This window comes from Dromiciops gliroides, chromosome 3 (assembly GCF_019393635.1).
Source record: "Dromiciops gliroides isolate mDroGli1 chromosome 3, mDroGli1.pri, whole genome shotgun sequence".
Lineage (NCBI taxonomy): Eukaryota > Metazoa > Chordata > Mammalia > Microbiotheria > Microbiotheriidae > Dromiciops > Dromiciops gliroides.
The window spans coordinates 613,141,770-613,163,366 of record NC_057863.1 but is presented as its reverse complement, the minus strand read 5'-3'; the positions used below and the strand labels follow the sequence as shown (position 1 = coordinate 613,163,366).

The 21,597-nt window shown below is 43.7% G+C and overlaps 1 protein-coding gene across 33 annotated transcripts in view; it reads right to left on the bottom strand.

Annotated features, from left to right (window-relative positions):
- Positions 1-21,597, bottom strand: part of EIF4G3 (eukaryotic translation initiation factor 4 gamma 3) — a 378,410-nt gene that overhangs the window by 32,028 nt on the left and 324,785 nt on the right. For all 33 annotated transcript variants that reach the window (XM_043990697.1, XM_043990692.1, XM_043990693.1 and 30 more), the window contains 9 exons: positions 19,970-20,140; positions 15,420-15,617; positions 8,169-8,315; positions 7,323-7,559; positions 5,796-5,900; positions 4,480-4,612; positions 3,639-3,733; positions 1,841-1,934; positions 745-865 (listed from right to left, as the gene is read on the bottom strand). In XM_043990697.1, the coding sequence (XP_043846632.1) occupies positions 745-865; positions 1,841-1,934; positions 3,639-3,733; positions 4,480-4,612; positions 5,796-5,900; positions 7,323-7,559; positions 8,169-8,315; positions 15,420-15,617; positions 19,970-20,140 (1,301 nt within the window). The remainder of the gene's footprint in view (positions 1-744; positions 866-1,840; positions 1,935-3,638; positions 3,734-4,479; positions 4,613-5,795; positions 5,901-7,322; positions 7,560-8,168; positions 8,316-15,419; positions 15,618-19,969; positions 20,141-21,597) is intronic.

The following is a 21,597-nucleotide window of genomic DNA, read 5'->3' as shown; positions in this document are numbered from 1 at the left end:
GACTAATTAGAGGGCCTATGGAAAGCAGCCACAAGGCCTCAACAGCGACAGCACACTGGGACTAGCAGCCCACAGAACTCGGTCCCTTCTCCCCCCACCCCAAAACCCGGCAGGGGCCTACTGCATGACAGGTAGGAAACCACAGCTAACATTCGCAGCGACAAAGCTGTGTCAGGAGGTTTGAGTTACGTTTAGGATGTTCTCTTTAAAAAGGCAGGGCTGTACAGATTACATTTAGAGAGGACTATTCCAAATGGTCAAATATAACTAAGTTTGGGTGTTTAAAGGGGAAAGTGCCAGGATCCTGACTTTCACCTAATGCTGGACAGAGGAGGAATGAATTACTGCGTGAATGTCTGGAAAGTAGAGTAGGTGGGAGAAAAGCAGCTAAAAGAGATGCGGGAAAATGAGAAGGGAACTACATTTGACCTGGAAACCAGATTAAGGGAGACAGAAAAGGGGATGGGCACATCTACCTTGAACTCCTGTTTGACAACATGGGACCTAACAAAGCAAGGACCCTGCCTTGGTGGTGAAATCTCTAAGAGAGATTTTCTTTCTGGGCACCCCAGTCTGACCCTACCTTGGGAGACTCGAGAAGTCAAGGGGAGAAGCCCCAAAAATAAGCAGACAGGAAAAGGCCGTGTCACAAACAGGCTAAAGACGGTTTGCTGTGGCAGTGGGATCCTTTCCCTGGCTCCCAGGGCCCTCAGTCACCAAAGCAGACAGGACAGCTCCTCTTACCTAGTTAAGGCCCTGCGAGAGTCAAACTCCAGAGGGGTAGCTGAAGCAGACACAGATGATGCTGGCGGCGGCTGCAGAGCAGAAAATCTGTTCAAACTAGTGGCATTTGATCGTAAGGAGTCTAGACATGGTGAAAGATTGAGAAAAGTGACGTTAGAAGGAATGCATACATGAGGGAAAGGGACAACTCTAGAGTCTTAATGATAAACATCAATTTACACTTTAAATATGACTGGAGAGGACCAATTGTTTTTACATATCCCAGGGCTTCTAAGAAGGAGGTTCCTTCACGAAACAACCATCCCTATGAAAGAACGCTATGCCAGCTGCCGAGGGAGGTACAAGGATAGGTCACCAATGCTTCCTACGCTTCCTTGTGGAGTCTAGAATCTTGTTGAAGGGGAAGAAAGTTATGTCCCACATACAAATATTCAAAACCATAAAATATGGCATATATGAGTATAACAAGTATGTGAGCAAAATCCAATAAGATACTATTTGTAAAGATGTGCTTAGCACAGTGCCTGGCAGCAGAAGGCTCTGTGTAAATGCTTCTTTTCCTTCCCTTTCCCCGCCCTCCCCATAATAACAGAGGAGCTATGAGAGAGGCTGACAGTGGGAAACAGCATTCCAACCCAGGAGGGATAGGGGAAAGCTTCCTGGAGAAGAAGCCCTTGAGCTGGGAGTTCTGAAGGATGGAGAGGATTTCCAAGTGTGGAACTGAGGCAGAGAGGGGTGTGTGTGTGTGTGTGTGTGTGTGTGTGTGTGTGTGAGAGAGAGAGAGAGAGAGAGAGAGAGAGAGAGAGAGAGAAAGACTGCTTGAGATTCTAGGAAACGGTGAGAAGAAAGTCATAAAGGGCTTGAGAAGCATTAACAGAATGCTATCCAAAGTGAGTCTTAACTTCATATGCCCATTAAGGCATTGAGAGTCAGAGAATGGTTTGTTGGTTTGTTTGTTTGCGGGGCAGTAAGGGTTAAGTGACTTGCCCAGGGTCATACAAGGGTCAGCGAATGTTAGGTAGGTCCCTGTGATTCAGGTACTGATGGGGGGTTGGGGAGGACATGGTGGTCCAAGAGGAGCGTGCCCCACACTTACCCGCCTCATTCGCTTTCGCTCCCCCGCTGCTGCCTTTCCCCCAGCTGCCCAACTGGGCTTTAGGCACTAGTTGAATCTTCTCATCTATGGTGGGCTAGAACATAAGGGGGTTTCATTGACAATGGGCAGCAACCAACACAAGCTGAGCCTGTGGTCAAGGTTCTAACACTCAAGCTCAAGGTGCATGGAAGCCTATTCATAATGCCCCCCCCCCTTAAATGGAGGTCACATGCAACCACAATGAAGACTTTCCCACCCAACTCTCCCCCAAATGAACACTTGTTAGCTACTACTCCATAGGGTTGTAAGACACAAGAAAACAGAGAAAACAAAAACACCAGTCGCCCCAAACACCAGGTAAATACATGGGTTAAGCAGCATTCTCTATGCAAGGAAAATGAGCATGCAATGAATGAGGAGGGAGGGAAGGGAAAGTGCTGGAGCCCTGACAATGACAGGCCTTTCACCCTCTACCCAGAGTCTCTGGGTGAGCCCCTCTGGAGGGCTGAATGCACTGCTGCATCCAGTTTTAGGTAACAATACTAGGAACCATGATAGTTATCGGCACTCACATTTTACCATGGCATCCCAGGTTACATGGTCCAAGCCCATCATTTTACAGATGAGAAAACTAAGGCTCAAAGAGGGGAAGTGACTTCCTAAGGTCCTACAAGGAGTCAGGGGCAAAGTGTGAACCCTGTGGCATCTCGAACCACAGCTCTTTCCATCCATCCTGAGCATGGTGCCTGTCTCAACCAGCAGTTGCCCACCCTCCAGGTATCTCCATGCCCTCTACTGGGCCAACCTACTTCTACACAGGGCTTTAGTGGACAAAATGCCTTGAATTTCGCAGAGAGTAGACCAAGACCCAGAGATGGAAAGTGACTGGGCCCACAGAGGTGTAGCTGATACGTATCATCAGATCCAGGCCCCCAACTCCATGTCCAGAGGCCTCTCCATGTCTCCTTGCTACGTGCCCCATCTAAAGCTGTCTACTAATATGACTTTTCTGATGTCAGTGGCACGAATTCTATTAAAGGAAAAATATTTTAACACAGGGATGCACAAGGTGCCCCTTTGTTCTCCTGTCTCTATCCAAGAACTATATTTGCCTACAACATTAGTTTTAAAATTCAGAAAATGTTTTCAATGCCCACTAAAGTCTTCTAATGCCTCGGCATGGTGTGGAGGTGGCCTGGATTTCTTAAAAGCCAATGCATCTCAGAGCATGCAGGCAGGCAGGCAGGAGCTTAAGGACGGACAACCAACCGTCACCAGGGCTGGGAGGGCTCGCCATTCAGATGAGTACATCTGTTCACTACCATATCTGATGAAGTTACTTATTCAGGCAAGCTTTTATTCATGGAACTGGTTAAAATGCTCAATTGCAATGGTCAGCTAAGCAAAGCACCCTGGGGACCACGGGCAGTTCACAAAGCATTTCTTCACAACAACCCCTTTGAAGGAGGTCTGGTGACGTACTGTCCCTGTGTTACAGAAGAGGAACCTAAGGCTCAGAGAGGCTTACAGCTACATAGCTAGTGGGTAGTAGGGCCAGGACTTGGTGCCATGTTGTTTTTATTGTATCACAATGCTTCCCGTGGAAATGTCAGCCCACCGGGAGAGGCAGTGATTTGTCTGGGGACACGCAGGGGGCGGGTGACAGAGGTGAGGCCAGTAAAGCCACGTCCTCCTGGCTTCAAGCCTTCCTCACTTCCTATGCCGTGTCAACAAGGTTTCTATGAAACAAGGCACACTTAGAATGATTCTACAACACTTGTAAATCTGGGAGGCTCACCTTGGTGATTTTGAGGAACTTGGAGGGGTCCAGCACACGGCTATTCTTGGCCCCCTGCACGGTGTTCCACCCACCTTCATCCACTCTTTGAACACCTACAAAAAGAGGCAGAGTGAGTTACCTCCCCGATCAGAGCACTGTGCCGAGCATACAGGAGGTGCCTAACAAATGCTAGTCAGCTAACTGGCCGATTGAGAGACTGTGTGGAGTAAACACACAGTACTGATAGTTACAAAGTCCTTCAGGAACAGGATGGGGCTGAGCCTTAACAACTCCAGAGAGAAGTGAAGGGCAGCCCTCCATGGAGGCCACCTGCAGTCACAATAAAGACCAATACCAATTCTCCACAAAATGAACACTTGTTATCCTCGAGGAAAGTACTGCAAACAGTGGTCAAGCCTTATATTGAAGAAAAAATTAAAGTCAGTCACTGAACTCCAAGTCTATGGTTCTCACCACCACGTTGTTCATATACTCCATACTTGTTATGTGTATTTCCTTCTTCTTTTTTTTTTTTTTTTTAGTGAGGCAATTGGGGTTAAGTGACTTGCCCAGGGTCACACAGCTAGTAAGTGTTAAGTGTCTGAGGCCGGATTTGAACTCAGGTACTCCTGACTCCAGGGCCGGTGCTCTATCCACTGCGCCACCTAGCTGCCCCTGTATTTCCTTCTTAACTATTCTGGAGAGTTAGATGATATTTATCTACTCAGTTCATATCCCCAAACCAATCTCCTTAGAGCCCTTGTACTCCATACCTGTCCAACCATTCCAAATCTCTCTCTCTCCCACGCCTCCCTCCCAGACAAAACTCCTCTAACATTAACCTTTCATGAAAAATTACCTGGTCTTCTCTTTTCTTTGGTCATGAGCTGCTGGACCTTTCTTTGTTCTTCTTGCTCTTCAATTTTGGCCTCTTTGTGAATTTGTTCAATAGTTTTGGGGCCTTGATCTGCCCTTCGGGATACCCAATTGCACTGTGAAAGGAGTAAAAGGGAAGCAATAAGCCTTTAAAACCAAACAACACCTGGACTAGCAGGGACTAGGGACTTGGCTCTGGTTCTGGGTAGCTGAGATGACTGAGGGTGAACTAGAAAACATGCAGGAGGGGAAGGTGCATCTCTGACTTTCCTGTGGATACTCCCTCTGTCAATGCAGATCATAACCTGTAACAGCCTTCTCTTTCTCTGTGATTCTTGTCCATGTCTTCTTGTAAACCCAGCCAACATATTAGAAGCCTTTCTTTGGTTCTTTTAATATCTTGGGGCAACGAGGGTTAAGTGAGTTGCCCAGGGTCACACTGTAAGTGTCAATTGTCTGAGGCCAGATTTGAACTCAGGTCCTCTTGAATCCAGGGCCACTTCACTACCTAGCTGACCCCGCCTGTTACTATCTTTTTTTTTGCTTTTGTTTTTTTTTTTTTTTGGCAGGGCAATGGGGGTTAAGTGACTTGCCCAGAGTCACACAGCTAGTAAGTGTTAAGTGTCTGAGGTCGGATTTGAACTCAGGTACTCCTGACTCCAGGGCCGGTGCTCTATCCACTGCACCACCAAGCTGTCCCAAAAGTTCTTCTTAAAACAGTGCTTCTGTCCCTGTGTAGAAGGTTCTCTGGGTTCTGCTCATTTTGCTCTTACTCCATGGCAGTATCATCTCCTTGCTTAACGTGTAGGTTCTTTTCCTTTCTCCCTAATCATTTTGGGGAACAACCCCAAGGGTGGTATTCCAAGATGGGTTTTGATAAAAGTTTGCAGTGTCCCATAAAGTACCATGCACACAGTAGACACTGTCTATTGGACTGAATGGAACGACCAACTCTAGGACTATGAACAAAGAAAATCTTTTATTGGAAGAAACAGTTCTGCAAATTCAGGGATTATGTGGGGAAAGGAAGATGAGAAGAAGGAAGAGATTCCTGAGGTTAAGTGGGGGTACTGGGGGGGAATCACTGAAGCTCACAATAGGAAAAGGAACAGGGAAACACTTTCATTTAAAACTGGTCTTGCTTCTTTACCCCATAGTTTTCAGGCTGTTTTTATTTTTTAGGTAAAAGAATTAAATATAATTTGAAAATAATATGCATGTTACCTCTGAGCAATGACTACACCCACGAGAACGTGCCATGGAAAGCAATCAGAGTAAAGGGTTTGCTTCCCCACTCACCAGCCTTAGGTCGATGACATCCTGAAGCATGAAGCGGATCCTGGATGACGTTTTTCTCTCTTTCACGATTTTCTCCATCTGATTAAAATACTGGTCCATACGAGGCTGTCAGAAATAGAATCATTTTTAGTATCTATAGAGCTTCTGAATGAATCTTATCATAGCATGGATGCTCCGATGCTAGGAATCCCCAAGGACCACTGAATCCTCAGAGCATGCCACAGAAGAGACTACCAGGTGGATGGCTGCTAACTGCATGGGCATCACCAAACTCTGAGGAGGCAAGGCAAAGGATCACAACTACAGAGTCAGAGGGAAGCTCAGATGCTCATGTGAGAGGTGGGGACATGGAGACCCTGAGAAGTGAAGGGACTTGCCCAAGGTCACACATATAGGATTTGGACCCAGGTCCTCTGACTCCAGAGCCAGTGCTCCTCCCACTGGGCTCTACTCTCTCCTTCATGCAACAGGATCAACACTGAGAAATGACATGGAACAGTCACATACATTCAGGTTCCGTGGATCTCCTTAGTCCCCAAAGATACTGTGGCAAGAGGCCTTGCCCAACAACTGCAGCCCCGCCTTTCATGGTCCTCCCAAGCATGAGAGGACGCTGGCAGGTACTCATACTTATGACATGAAGGCTTCCATGGTCCACTGAAAAGAAAAATGGAACCATCCCTTCTGCCATTTTTTTGCAGTGCAATATTCCATGACATTCAGACCATAAACCATTTAGTCAGGCCCTGACTGATGGGTATTCCCTCAATTTCCAGTTCTTTGCCACTTTGGGATATGCCACCATTGTACCCATGGGTCTTTTTTCTCTTGCTTTGATCTCCTTGGGGCATAGGCCTTGTAGAAATTTTTCTGTGTCAAAAGGTCTGCCCACTTTAGTAACTTTTTGGTAGGAGGTCCAAACTGCTTTCTAAGAAGTAAGAGAATAACTGATACAGTAAAAATAACACTAAAAATTAACAAGATTTTAAAGGTTTTTTTGTTTTGTTTTGTTTTTTTGGTGAGGCAATTTGGGTTAAGCGACTTGCCCAGGGTCACACGGCTAGTAAGCGTCTAAGGCCGGATTTGAACTCAGGTCCTCCTCAATCCAGGACCAGTGCTCTATCCACTGCACCACCTAGCTGACCCATTTTTAAGTTTTTAAGAGCTCTGATTGATGCAAATGACAGCCAGGACTCCAGAGGACCAATGATCAATCCCACTGCCCATCTCTGGACACACAGGGGAAGGATTCAAGATGCAGAACAAGACATACATTTTTTTCATGTAGACAAGCTGTGCATTTGTTTTGCTTTACTATGCATATTTGTTACAAGGGTTTTCTTTTTCTGTTGTTTTTTTTTTTCAGGGTTGGGCATAGGTGGGAAAGGAGAAAAAAATAAGTGCTTTTTAATTAAAAAAGAAAGAAAATTTAATTAAAAAATAGAAAAATGGGCACAAATTATCAAATACAATGCCTTGGGGGAAGAAATCCCACATTCTACTGTTAGGTCCCAGTTCTTCCTTTACCTTTGCTTTCTCAAAGTCTAAGTCTTTGCCAATCGTGGTAAGCAGGCGGCAAAGGCACTCGAGGGACTCTTCATCATGGTTTTTCAGCAATTTCACTACACAGTCGTGCATGATGGCTTCTGTTAGCATTTTGAGTTTAAAAAGCTCTCCGATGAACTTGATGTTGCCAATGGATCTTCGCCGGGCTTTGTCCTTGGCTTCCTCTAATTCATCGTGAAGTCTCGTCTTCTCTTCTGGCTAGAGGAGGATGGATAAACAAGAGATCATGACAAGGGAAGCCACAGTGAATTATCAGAAGCTAAACTTGGGGGTTAAGAGCCTTTATACTGTAAACCTTCTGTACTCATGCCCAAAACGAGCAAACAAGATATCTGATGGACTCATTACTCAAGTTCAGGTAAATTGTGTAAAATCTTAAGATCTAGAATGGACTTGACAGGTCACCTGGTTTGTTCTCTGACTCCAGTCAGAAGCTTCCTTCCTAGCATGCTTGATGGGTCCATCTACCCTTAAAGTAATGAAGAACAAACACTGAATACTGGGGAGCCCACTCCACTTTTGGACATTTATAATAGATATGGAATTCTTCCTCATACCAAGATGTGAACTCTACCCCGCTGCAATGTTCTGCCCTTTGGAATGCAACAAAATAAGCTGAATCCCTTTTCTCTAGGAGAGGTCTTCACAGAGTTGAATAGGACAGTTATGTCCCTGCTAAAGTTGGTAACAGAAGTGAGGTGGTGTTCCCTACACACCAATATGTTGTGTCCACACCCAGACAGGTGCATCATGGGCATGCAGGGTATCTACTCCCTGCAAGCCATTCTCATCAGCAGCAATACTTACTGCAGTGGCCGCCTCCAGTTCCTTCTGCTTCTTTTCAAAGACATCATCATCGGCTTTATCTTTCTCAAACTCCTTCTGGCAGCGGTTCAGGAGCAGCTTTCGGAAGTTCACCGTGTTCCCAGGCTTGTCAGCCATGGGCACTTTGAGCTGTATTTGGATAGGGAAAAGTACAGAGCAGCATGGTTACTTCAAGAACCACTAAGACACGGTCTCCAAGGAACTCTCTGTGGAGTCATAAAGGTCTTAGACCATTCCCAGGGCCTGACTGAGTGCAAGGTAAGGAGCTTGCCAAAAGCATCGCTGTAATCACAGCCATAGGCATTTCAGAATTTAGCTGTAAGAATTTCACTGCATTTTATCCAAGAAACAAAACACAGCCCCCCTTTCTCGTCAGTGATTCCCTGCTGCTTTGTTTTCTGATGTCAGTCAATGCCCCTAAGTTTTAAATCAAAAGGAACTAACCAAAGCTTTAAAATTTTGCATCTCTTAGGGACCAAAAAAGCCCCTAAGTAGAAATTACAGAAGAACGGTAAGAAAAGTCTTCCCATGCACAGGAAAACTCATCTAGGTGGGAACCTTGTTCTGAGACCAAAGGGCATGAGGTCACTGGAGCTCACTAAAACACCCCTAGTCAGCTAGGTGCTATTTCTGGGAATGCAAGACTACATCCACTCTGAATACCAACATTTTGTGTCTCATCATCTTTTCCAGTCCAAACAAATGCCTTGTAGAGAGATAGAAGGAGTTCTGCAGAAGCACGGTCTCATTAACAGGTGAGGACACACTGATGGTACGGGTCACTTGGGCTAGAGACACTTACAAAGTTGATCATCCCAACCCCAGGGTACTAAACTAGAGGATGCTATGGAGCACAGACAAAGTCTTCAGTCCCAACTCTGAAGTACAACTGCTGAATAATTGTTTGCTACTATAAGAAAGTGACCAAATGTAAAGGAATTTTTATAAGTGTTTAAATCATCAAAAAGGCCACCTAAATAGCTGTTGAACAAAACTATCACTGCTCTTGAGGGATGACAAAATCCCAAATGCACAAGCCAAGAATAGCATTATGCTTTTAATATGCCATGCTACACAGTATATATATGACTGTTCACATGTGGTGATAAAGATGAGGATAGGAACAGGGTTAGAAACTGGACCTGGGATCTCATGGGCCCAGGGAATGACCTCAGCCAATACCACTTGGTCCCTTCTCTGCACCTTCCAGTCATGGAAAGAGCTGGGCACTGGGAGCTTGGGGATTTGCCTGCAGTGTTACAGCCTGTGTGTCACAGCCTGGCTTTGAACCCGGCTCTTGCTGGTTTCAAGGCTGGCTCATCATCTCCTATGCCACACTGCTTGTGTGCTGTTCCAGGAAAAGTGTGAAGACTTTTACCAGCCGCCTTCAACCGTCCCAAGGAGTTTAATATCACCAGTCAGTAGAATAATTGCAAATCACGAACTAAATCCATTACACGTGACTTTCAAACCAGGATCACTGGCGGGACTTACACATCAAAACTCACCCAAAAAGGTCAGAGAATTCTTCCAGGAAAACACAGATGAAGGGCTTAGGACACAGTCTATAAGCACTAAACAAACCCCAAATCTTGCTGCTTGGGATAGAAACACTCAAGAGCATGAAGGGCCATTGGAATGCTTAGGCCGTGCTTTATGTAAAGCAGGGGTTGGGTAGCATAGGACTAGATTATCTCAAAGGTTATTTTTTACTACATCATGAACATAATCGGGATGGACAAAGATCTGCTGCAAGGATACAGTGACGTGTACCTTCTAATCAATCAAGCATTTATTAAACACCCACCACATGTCAGGTGAGGTGCTAGGAATAAAACAAAAAAGAATCAGGGCAGAGTTTGTATTTAGAAGAGGCCATATATAGTGCATGGAAGGAAGAACATTAGAAAACACATCAGAAATACTAGTTCCTTGAACTGGCTCAACCATTTACTAGTTGTGTGACCTTGGCCAAGTCCCTTCTCTGAGCCTCAGTTTCTTTTTTTATAAAAACAAAAGCTTTCATGAAAGGATTGTTGAGGGTCCAAAAAGACAACAGATGTGAAAGCATTCTGTAAGTTATACGGTGATCAATAATATGGGAGAAAAATAATAGTTTTGTGCCACTGGCTTAAATATCAAACTGAAGTAAAGTACCAGGAAACAAGAGGGGCATTCTTTCAGCAAAGGTGCTAGACAAAGAATAAAAAAATAAAGAGCAGGAATATCTCAAAGATCAGGTCATTACATGGATGGGTTGAGGACCAGGCCTATTTCACATTTACACATACAATGGAAGAGGCTGTTTTTTGCAACATGGTCCTATCAGTCATGTATTCACACACTGGCAGCTACACCACCAACACTAGTCTGTTTAAACCTCAAGGAGGGTCACAGGTAGGCCAACACATATGTCTCTAAACACACTGCCAGAGTCTGGGCACAAAATCTATTTGAAAGGATATCCTCTCTACTCACTGCAACCAGCTGAGAAAGTGGAGAAAATGAGTGAGGGAGAAGGCATCTTTCAAGAACTAAGATTAACGAAACATCTTTCTTCAGAGAAAAGATTATTACGTTAATATTAACCACATTAGCTCTTTGCTTGGAAGTGATCATGAGGAAAAAAATCAGTCTAGAAACCCATGGGAACTGGTTAGTCAGGCAGCCAAATAGCAAGGTGATTTACTGGACACCAGGAATGAAAGGTTGATTGCAACTAATATCTGCTTGAGACAACCCCTTAGTTTCAGTTAGCATGTAGTTCATTATTCACAAAACCAACTGTCCCCAATACTCGTGACCTTTCTCTCATCCTGCTTTGATGTCTGTTAAGCACTGACAGCAGTTGTGGATCTTATAACATGAGTCAACCAGTGCTTGAGGCCTCCCTGACTCTCCGGAGATTTCTTACATCTAATGCAATTACTCTTAGCACAGCAGGAATAAAAAGGTAGGTGAATGCTGGGGATCAAGGTGCAAACTTATGGCCTGAAACAGACTTTGGATTTGATGTGAAACAGGGAGAATTCTGACTTTCACCATGGCCTGAAATACTGCTGGTGTCCAAGATGACTGAGCTCTCTGCAGAAGTTACTATGCAGTAGAGGGTGAAAGATGCAATGTAGTCATGGTGGGAACACTGGTATTTCTGTTTAAAAGACGTATGAAACCACTGACAACACACACAAGATAGGAATTTGTTTCTCTGGGAACCTTTCCCTTCAGTGCAGGTTTTGGGATCATCTGGAATCCTTGGTTAAGTAGCCCTGGTCTCCTGGCAGGAGGACTGGACAAACACGATGGGCCACAATGGAGCCCCTGCATTATCCAATTCTATCATTATTCCTTACTGAATGGGCAGAAATCTCAAGGGATCTTTGTTGTCCTTCTCTCTCCAAGACGGTCAAAATGACAGCATGATATCAGGATCAGTGTGCAGTGTGTCTGACTGGGGCTCATCAAACCGCTTCAAGCTTGGGAGGCTCTACCATAGGTCAGGCACAAAGAGTCAGTATCAACACTTGGGAAGACGATGGCTCTAAATGTGCACATCTCACATTTCTTTTGACCAGCTGCAATTCTGCTTTGCTCAGAACACACTGTCTGCTTTGATGCAGGCCTGCCATGTTGGAGAGTCCTGTACCAATGTCTCTCATGTCTTTCAACTGACTCCGAAGTTCTTCAGAGAGATGTTCAGTGTCCTTGTAGTGTTTCTTCTGACTTCCGTGTGAGCACTTGCCTTGGGTGAGTTCTCCATAAAATAAACTGCTAGGCAAACGTACTTTTGGCATTCAAACACTGTGGTCAGCCCATCAGAGTTGTGCTCTCTGCACTAGACTTTGCAGCAGAATGCCTGGCATTTCAGCTCAAGAAAGGACCTCATCATCTGATACCTGATTTTTCCTGGTGATCTGCAAAATCTCCCTAAGACAATTCAAATGAAAGCAGTTCAATTTTCTGGCATGGCAGTAGCAGACTGTCAAGCTTTCAGAGGTATACAACAATGAGGTCAGCACAACATCTCTGTAGACCTTCAGTTTGGTAGGTAGCCTAATACTTCTTCTCTCCTACACTTTTTTGGCTTCAACCTGAGGAAAACAAGTCAATGGCTTCAGCACTGGTTGACGACAGTCTGTGGAGAACACTGCGGAAGTGTTCAGCCTATCCCTCCAGAACCATGTCCTGATCACTAATTAATGTGACTCTGTAAGAACTGAATGACATGCACCATAGGTCTTTGGCCCATAAATAGCTTTCAGAGTAGATTGTAGAAGCACTTTGGATTGTTACTATGAGCACAAGACTGAATTTCATCTGCCTTCTTACTGAGTCAGGAATCTTATCTCTCTAAAAGTTTTGCTTGAACTTTTTTTTTTTTGCATTTGATATTTTTGATGGAGTTAAACACAGCCTTCTTAGAGACGGACAAACTGTCCTGCTGGTAACTTCTGTGGAGTTCTCATTTTTTCATTTAGCAGCTTCTGAATCTCCTCATCATTTTCTTCAAACCAATCCTGATGTTTCAGTGTGCTGGCTCAGATAAATCCAGTGCTGTACACCAAATCCCCGAAGGCTGCCTGCTCCTGTATCTTCCTGGTTGATGTCTTTAGCTCACCTTTCAGTTCAGCTATGTATGTGTCAGGGAATTTGCATGGCATGGCCCAAGTAGTGTCTTTGTGGTGAACCAGACATTTTGAATAATGTTACTGAACAAGCTAATGCTGCATTAAACTGGGATGTTTTACATGTACCACTACAAAAACTGACTTCTCTGTCAGAGAAGTTTTTGGCTTCAGAGCTCTTGGCTTAGCAGCTGTGATTGCTGCTTTGGACATTAAGCCTGAAGGCTTTTCGAAGGATGAGGACTCTCCATGCTCTCCATGAACATAGAAAGGCAGCTCTGGTTACATCCTCAATGCCAGGGGAAAAAAGCAACCCTAGAGATTTTTCTGTTATAAACACATGCCTTTCCCCCATTCTCAGTTCCCTTTATTTCTGTATAGCATTTGTTCTGTTGACACTCTTCTTTATTCCTGCTCTCCTCATCCAGGTCAAGCGAGCTTCCTCCCATGGTCTCCCTGATAATATATTATCCTGGTTTTCCTCTTATCAATCTGAAAACTTTTGGATCTTTCTTTTTAAATTAAATTAAATTTTTATTTTTTTGGATCTCTCTTGCTAATTCTTCCTCTTCCTCCCACTTAAATGCAGAAAAATATGAAAAGTTATTATTAATCTGGCATTCTATGTATCTCTTCCCCAAAGATCTCATCCATTTTCAATATTTCAACTATCCCACTATGTTTATGACCCCTTATGACCTTCAGCTAGCCTCACCTCTCATGAACACCAATCCTACACTCTCAACTGCTAAGAGAAAAATTCTGCACATTAGTGTAGGTACATGAAGTATGTCTGAATTCCTCACCAGCACTTTAAACTCAATATGTCTCAGCCATGTTATCCCAAGTCACTAAGACAGATGCCCCCATATTTCTTGATTTCTGTCAATGGCAAAATCAGCCTCCCAATTCACCTAGACTGAAACCAGAAAACTCATCTTCGATGCATCTCTCTCTTCCCTCATTAGCCATTGTCACTTCTTATGATTCAGTTACCTTAGGCCTAGGTCAAACCCTTATTACCTCATGCCTGAATTACTGTAATAGTAGCCTAATGGGTCTTCCTATTCTCTAAGTTCTCCTCAATCCAATTAATTTTTCATACCACTGTCAGATAACTAAAACAATGATTGCTTCATATTATTGTCCTGTTAAAAAAAGTCATCAATGGTTCCTTAATAACTATTATATCAATTCTACTAGACTGGAATTTTAAAATGTCTGGGTTTCAGTTCAAGCTCCAAAGACAACCTGGTGATGAATGAGAAGTCACAGTCTCTATAGGAAGTGAGGGAGTTGGACCCAATAATCTATGACATCTCTTTCCTCGTATAGTATTTATAACACTGCATTTTCTAAGTACTTCCATAGGCAGGCTTTTCCAGTCCCTCTGCTGACTCCTTCCATTGGGACCTTCTCCACCTGTTCACATGAGGCCCGTCTTTGCAGGTTGGCCTCCTCTGTGAAAGCTTTTCTTACCCAGACCGCACTGATCACTTACTCCTTCCTCTAAGTGCCCAGTCTCTGGTACTCAACACATATTATCTCTGTGTGTTCACTCTATGTGCTAAATAGTGAAAAACACAACAAGAGATCATGAAAATTAAGTTGTAAACCAAATAAATGACAAGAAGGGAACTAGTTCCTGATGCTCAAGAAGCTTGGCAACCAGGAGCAATGAGAAGAGGAAACAGACAGTACATGACAGTTTGATGAATGTGGACCAGAAAAGACCAACAGAGACTGGAATCAGAGCTTCTCTGGTTCCTCTTTCTTGCCCTGTCCTAGACCTGGCAGCACAGAAATCCAGCTATAAAAAGGCTGAAGGGTAACAATCAGTTGTGCTGAAAGAGACAAAAGAGCATGGGCAAAGTGGAGGGAAGCAAGAGCTAGAGGCCTGTGGAGATTTGTAATGAGGGATTCCATTAATATCTAAACCAAGGATTCTTGATCTTGGGCCTATGGACTTGTTTTTTGAAAAGTTTTGATAACTGCATTTCAATACAATTGGTTTCCTTTATAATCAAATGGATTTTATTTTATACATTTAACACCCTGACCCTGAGAAGGGGTCCAGAAGTTGCATCAACCTGACCACCACCAAGGCTCAGAACCTCAGATTGAAAACACTTGCACATTCTTTCCGTCACAGAACAATCACCCTTTAATATCCCTGGAGATTGAGATCAGAAGAACCTCATTACTAAGTAAGTTTGGGTTCTTCTGTTACAGAAGTGTGTGAGCATGCATCCACAGCCCCACACCTAAAACTGTTCATCCCAGGGAAATGTGATGGGCTCAGATACCACTTGCCAGCATCCATTTTTCTCTATTTTCTGGATCTTTTAGCTTCTGATACCATGCAATATGAGGACTAATATTTTTTTTCTAAGTGTGCTACCAAATTTAAAAATGTATAAATACATATATACTGTATTCAAATGAAAGCTTTGTTTTATATAGGGAAGCACATGCATTCTATTAAAATGCTAAAAAATATACTCTCTCCTCTTTCCATAACCCCATGAGCACTTCTGGGAGGGAGGCACAATGAGGGGAGAATATATCTCTTAGGAATTTCTGGTTTTACTCCTTCCTCTCCTCTTACCGTTACTAGACACCGACACATGTTTGCATAAGCCACAGAGAAGCTGGGTTCATCAATAGCCTTCTCAAAGACCAGGTCGATAACTCCTTTCAGCCGTTCCTCTGTGTCAACAGTGAGCTCTGCCACCTGCTTCATCAGCTGGTTGAACATCTGTGGTGTCAATTTATTTAAGATGCTTCGAACCTTTCGGAAAAGTTCCTATAAAGATTATAAAAAGAGAACATCCACAAAGATTCATGAAACTATGTATACTTTAGGAAAAACTAGTCAGGGTTAAATCGTTTTAAAGTCCAATATCACATGTTTGTAATGAGTTTTGCTTTTCTTACTTTCTCAATTGGGGGAGAAGGGAGGTAGGAATTTGGAACTAAAAATAAAATTGTAATAAAAACATTAAGTTCAATAGCCAATGTTATTAACAATGTATATTGATGAAAGAAATTAAATATACCAGCCTACTGGAGGAGAGGGCACGAGCAGAAAAGCAAGCGAATTACTTTTGAAAAGTTCCAGGGGATAAAGCTGGGTTTTAGGAAGGAAGACATCTGCCTCAGTTGGAATAAGAACTATCTAATAATCAGAGGTACTTCATAAATAAGGACATTTTTCATTGTAAAAAAGGTTCAAGAAGAGCCCAGATGCTATAGAGCAGAGTTCCATGCATGGGGTAGAAGGGGAGACGCCGTGACCCCTACAAGGTCCCTTCTAACTCAGAGATGAGACTTTTGCTCCTTCCTCTTGCTTGCCAACCAAGTTTATGGCTCTTTTTAATCTCCAACACTAAAATCTGGTTTTGGAACAAAGAGCACAGCAAGATAATCCTATCCTGTTTGGGAAGATGTAATACTTTTCACCCCAAGTCTATAATCGTTGAGCTTCACAAATGAAATTCAGGGTGAAAAAAAAAAACAAGAAGAAAAAGGTCTTGGTTCAAATTCCTTTCTTTAAGGAGGATGTGAGAATGTCCCTTTTGTGCCCAGCACTGTTGGGGGGGGGGGCTGGCTAAGGAGACAAAAGACATCAAGATTACAGCACAGGCTGAGACCATCAGAAACTTAGGATCTAGTTGGAGAAATCAGCCTCATCCTTTGAATAATTAATCAAATGGTACAGGAAGTATCATAAAATTCAGGACCCTGGGTCAAAGAAATCCTTGTGAAGAAAACAACACCTGAGCTCAATCTTGAAAGATTGAAATAATGGGGCAGAGGGGTGGAAAGAAAGACATTCTAGATGGAAGAACAAGAGAGAGCTAAGACTTGGAACAAAATGGAGAATATGCAGGGTCAACGAGGAGGCTAATGTGGAAGGCTCAGACAAAGCATATTGGAAATTGGGCTTTGTCCTGGAGCAAATAAGGAGTCTCTGGTTTCTGAGGATGAAGTCAATATTTTAGGAAGGATTACTCTGATGCCTTTGGTATATCCTATGGAAATATGTTTTACAGGACCTCTTATGTATTCAGTAAGTGGGGAAAGGCATGGAGGGAGGGAGAGCATTTGAAACTGAAAATAAAAATAAAACTTAAGAATATATTTTTAAAAGTAGACTCGTAGAAGCAGGGAGAGACTGAGGTTAGGAAAACAAAACATGGTAGTTACCCAAGTAAGAACTAAGGATGGTTTAGAACAGAGTTTTTTAACTTGAGGTCCACAGACCCCTATTGGGTGGATTCCAGGAAAACATGGATGAGGAGAAAACAGCATTTTTATTTTTATTAAATTCTAACAGAAAGTTAGTTTTATTCACTAGAGTGAATCCAAAGGGATCTCCAACCCCCCAAAGATTCAGAACACCTAGTCTAGAATAGCAGAAAAAGACCCATGCCATTGTATTTTCCTCTTCATTAGCAGAATGAAAGAAAGGAAATGGTAAGAGTTGGGCACAGGGACCATGGAGACAGAAGACGACAGCCTGGACTAGTCAACATCTTAAGATAAATGACCTTTAGGAAGTATAACTGAAGACTTCCCAAAACTTACCCTGAACTTTTTTTTTTTTTTTTTAGTGAGGCAATTGGGGTTAAGTGACTTGCCCAGGGTCATACAGCTAGTAAGTATTAAGTGTCTGAGGCCAGATTTGAACTCAGGTACTCCTGACTCCAGGGCCGGTGCTCTATCCACTGCGCCACCTAGCTGCCCCCTACCCTGAACTTCTGACCCCAGATTAAGTTTACTGATAAATGTAACAGTTCTAATTTTACTTCCCCTACGCCCAAGGGGCTATAAAACTGTGCATGCCCTTTGATCCAGCAATACCACTGCTAGGTTTATATCCCAAAGATATCCAAAAAGCAAAAAGGGTCTATTTGTACAAAAATTTTTAAAGCAGCTCTTTTTGTGGTGGCTAAGAATTGGAAATCAAAGGGCTGCCCATCAATTGGGGGGTGGCTAAACAAGCTGTGGTATATGGTGGTGATGGAATATTGTTGTTCCATAAGAAATGACAAGCAGGATGATTTCAGAAAGGCCTGGAAGGGCCCCATGACTACTTATAATGTGCAATAGGGGAAGAAGGCTTCTATTTTTGTGGCAGGGGTTGTCCCCCACCACCTGGAGTCGAGGTAGAGGGAGGGCACCCATGCTGGGACAAAGTATTTTCCTGAGACCTGCTGTGGTCATGGGGTACTGCCAATAAAGGGTGTGACTTTGCAAAAAAAAAAAAAAAGCCTGGAAAGATTTATATGAACTGATGTATAGTGAAGTGAGCAGAACAAGGAGAACATTGTGCGCAGTGACAATAATATTGTTTGATGAAGAACTGTGAATGACTTAACTATTCTCAGCAATGCAGTGATCCAAAACAATCCCAAAGGACTATCGATGGAACATACTATCCACCTCCAAAGAAAGAACTGATATTAACTGAACACAGACTATTTTTCACTTTCTTTCATTTTTTCTTTTACTTGAGTCTTCTTATACAAAATGACTAATATGAAAATGTTTTATATGAATTTTTTTAACTTTTCAATGGCAGAGGTATCCATAAGACTTGCACTAAAATTAGGGTCTGAGTGGAGGGCTTAGGGTTGTACTAGTCAATACAGGAGGAACAACTTGCAGACTTAAACTTCAAGGATCTACCTAAAGTGGGATGGAAAAGAAGGTCTATGATTGATGTCTGGCATTTCCAGACAAGCTACTGGTTTTCAAGAAAAGTTTTGACAGGTCCCTCCACGCCAAAGACTGATAGCGTATTTACCATCTGAGGAACGGAGGAGTTGAGTGCACGCAGCCAGTCATCATCAGCGAGCTGGCCGTCAAGCCATCAACCTAGTTAAGAGAAATTTGACAAGAGTGTCTGTGAAGGGGAGGACAGAGTGCAACCGCCATTCAAAGGGAATAAAGATCTGAAAATTTAGAGAGAAAACAAACCTTAGAAAAATGACGAAGTTATCTAAAATTAGGGTCTATTTTGGTTGATCAGTCAGTCAACAAGTCTAATGAGGAAAAGAGCAGGCAAACCAAGGTTTACATGGCCGATCATCTCAGAAGGCAAGCACTGGAAATGTGGGGCCCAGGAAAGGCCTCCTGTACAAGGCAGAATGTGAACTGAGTCTTGTGGAAGGAGAACATCCCAGGTGTGGGAAGCAGCCACTAGGGAGATGGTGTGCCATGTGTAAGGAACAGCAAGGAAGCCAGTGCTGCTGGTCAGCATAGTACACAGAGGCTTCATACCAAGCCTCGAAGGGAAGAGGCCAAAGAAAGGATTTTATATTTGACCCAAGAGGCATCAGGGAGCCACTGGAAATTAAGTAAGGAAGTGACATGGGCAGATCTGCACTTTAGAAGGATGAAATAGAGAGGAAACATGATGGTGATGGCAGGGACACCAACCAGAAGGCCACTGCAGAGAGTGTAGGCACGAGGCGAAGAGGGCCTGACCCAAGGGGGTCTCTGTGTCAGAAGGGAATCCACAGACATCATGAAGACAGAAACAAGAATATTTGGCGTCATACTGAATATGTGGAACAAGGGCAGAAGTGTAGCTGAAGATGACATACAGGCTGCAAGCCTTAGGTGCTGGGAGGATGGTGGTACCCTTGACAGTAAGAGGAAAGCCTGGAAGAAGAGATGGTTTTTGGGGAAAAGACACACTGAATTTGAGATGCCTAGAGGACACGCAGGTGCAGATCTCCATAAAAAGGAGCTGGTGATGTGAGGCTGGAGCTCAGGGGAAATGTTAGGATCATACATAAAATCCTGGGAATCGTTTGTGTGGAGATGAGCATGGAACCCACAGGAGCAGGTGAGATCACCAAGGAGGAGACAAGAGGCCCAAGGAGAGCACCTTGGGAACACCCACAGGTAGTGGGCATGCTCTGGATGAGATCAGCAAACACGACTGCAGAGTGATCAAACAAGCAGGAAGAGAGAGTATCTAGGAGAAGAATGACACTGTCAGAGGCTGCCGAGAGGGCAAGGGGGATGAGACTGAGGAAAGGCCACTGGATTTGGAAACGAAATCATCTTAGAATAGCGCAGTTTCTTGTTTATGACAATTAAAGGTAAGATCACGACTCAATCACGGTCTCTGAGAAGCCTCACCTGGGTCTTTATGTTTTCCGGGTCCTCAGCCAGGCTGTCCCGTTTCTGGCTGGGCTTCCAGGCATTCTCTGCCTTTTTGAGATGGACATCTTCTTTCACAGAAACAGTGATGATCTTCCTGGGCTCCCTCCTCTGGCCCGGCTGAGATCTTCTTGGGCCAACGTTCAACAACTAGGACAAGAACATTCCTGATTATATCTACACAGAGGACTTAACAGTTCACTGTATTTGTTCTGCTGCTCAAGACACAGCAGCTGGAGACTGTAAACCATTCTAGATTCAAGCAAGGTCTGGGGTTATGGAATGCCAGGGACATGGCCTTTTTTTCCACAAGATGGAAAGTGTTTGCCCTGGGTACCAGCCCCACGGGCAGATGGGGCTTTCAACGACTGAACCTCTCCTCTCTCCGGTATGAAAAATATTTGGTGCCATGTTTTTCAATGACAGTCTTTTAAAACGCTGAGGATCAGACCTAGAGTGCAAACTGTAGCCTTCTCCCATGCATACATTCCAAGACTTCAGAAGGGAAAGTCTAGCCCTTCCCTAAAACACAAAATTACTCCCTAAACATCCTTGGCAAGTAACAGTACCAAATCTGCTCCGAGGAAATCTATTTCCACACGATTAGAATTTAATGAGATTATAAATAAATCCCTTAAAATCCATTTCTGGGAAGGGACACGTGAAGATTTGGGGCTTTTCTTTTGGAAAAATCCGATTTCTTAAGCTGGACGTACGAAGAGAGGGAAGGGGCATATGTAAGGCATGCTTGTATGATCTAAATCATGTTTGAAAACAGAACTTCATCAACAGCTGAGTTCCAATCTAAGCTTCCTGCTGCCTTGCTGGTTCTCTACTGGATGCCCATATTTCCATGTGCAGCAGCACTGCCTATGAGGAATGCTGACCTATAGAAGCTTAACACCCTATCCCTCTCTCTGCTCCCATGTTCCTGCACTGTTCAGGCCCTGTTGCAACCAATACATGTCACGTGTCACTCTAGTCATCAAAATTAAGGGACGGAATGACAGGAGACAACAGGTTAAACGAAATGTGACATCCTGTCCTATAAAATATTCATCACAGTAGATTCTTTCAATGCTTGGTGATCATTCCCACAATTTAAATGTTTAGGTTGGCTCTCTGGCTGGCAACCTGACTGCTTGGTAAATCTGAGAGACATAATGTGCTGACAGACACCGCTTTTTCTGCCATTTAATTCTCAGAGTGCTGTAAGTGGCTACTACAATTTAGCTCCCTGAACCCAACCCTTATTGGCTAGAATCACATCTGGCTTGGGGCCACCATACTGCACTTCAGCAAGTCTGTGGAAGTGCAAGGAGAAAAGTCATGTTCTCCACCAGGGCAAGTTCAGAGATAAACCCCTGAGACTGATGTTTATTCATGAAATGTAAAAAGCTCTGGGAGGTTCTACACAGACTATGGTCCTTTCGGATCCTTCCTTTTACACTTTGCCATTCAAGCTAATCAGAAATGGTTGTGCTGACAAGGAATTGGCAGCATTAAGGTAAACTCTTCCAGCACTCCGTAGTGCCAATGGAATCAAGATCAAATAAAATGCAGGCATTTTGGAAAGCCAACACTGTGTCCCCCATGGCCTGCTAGAA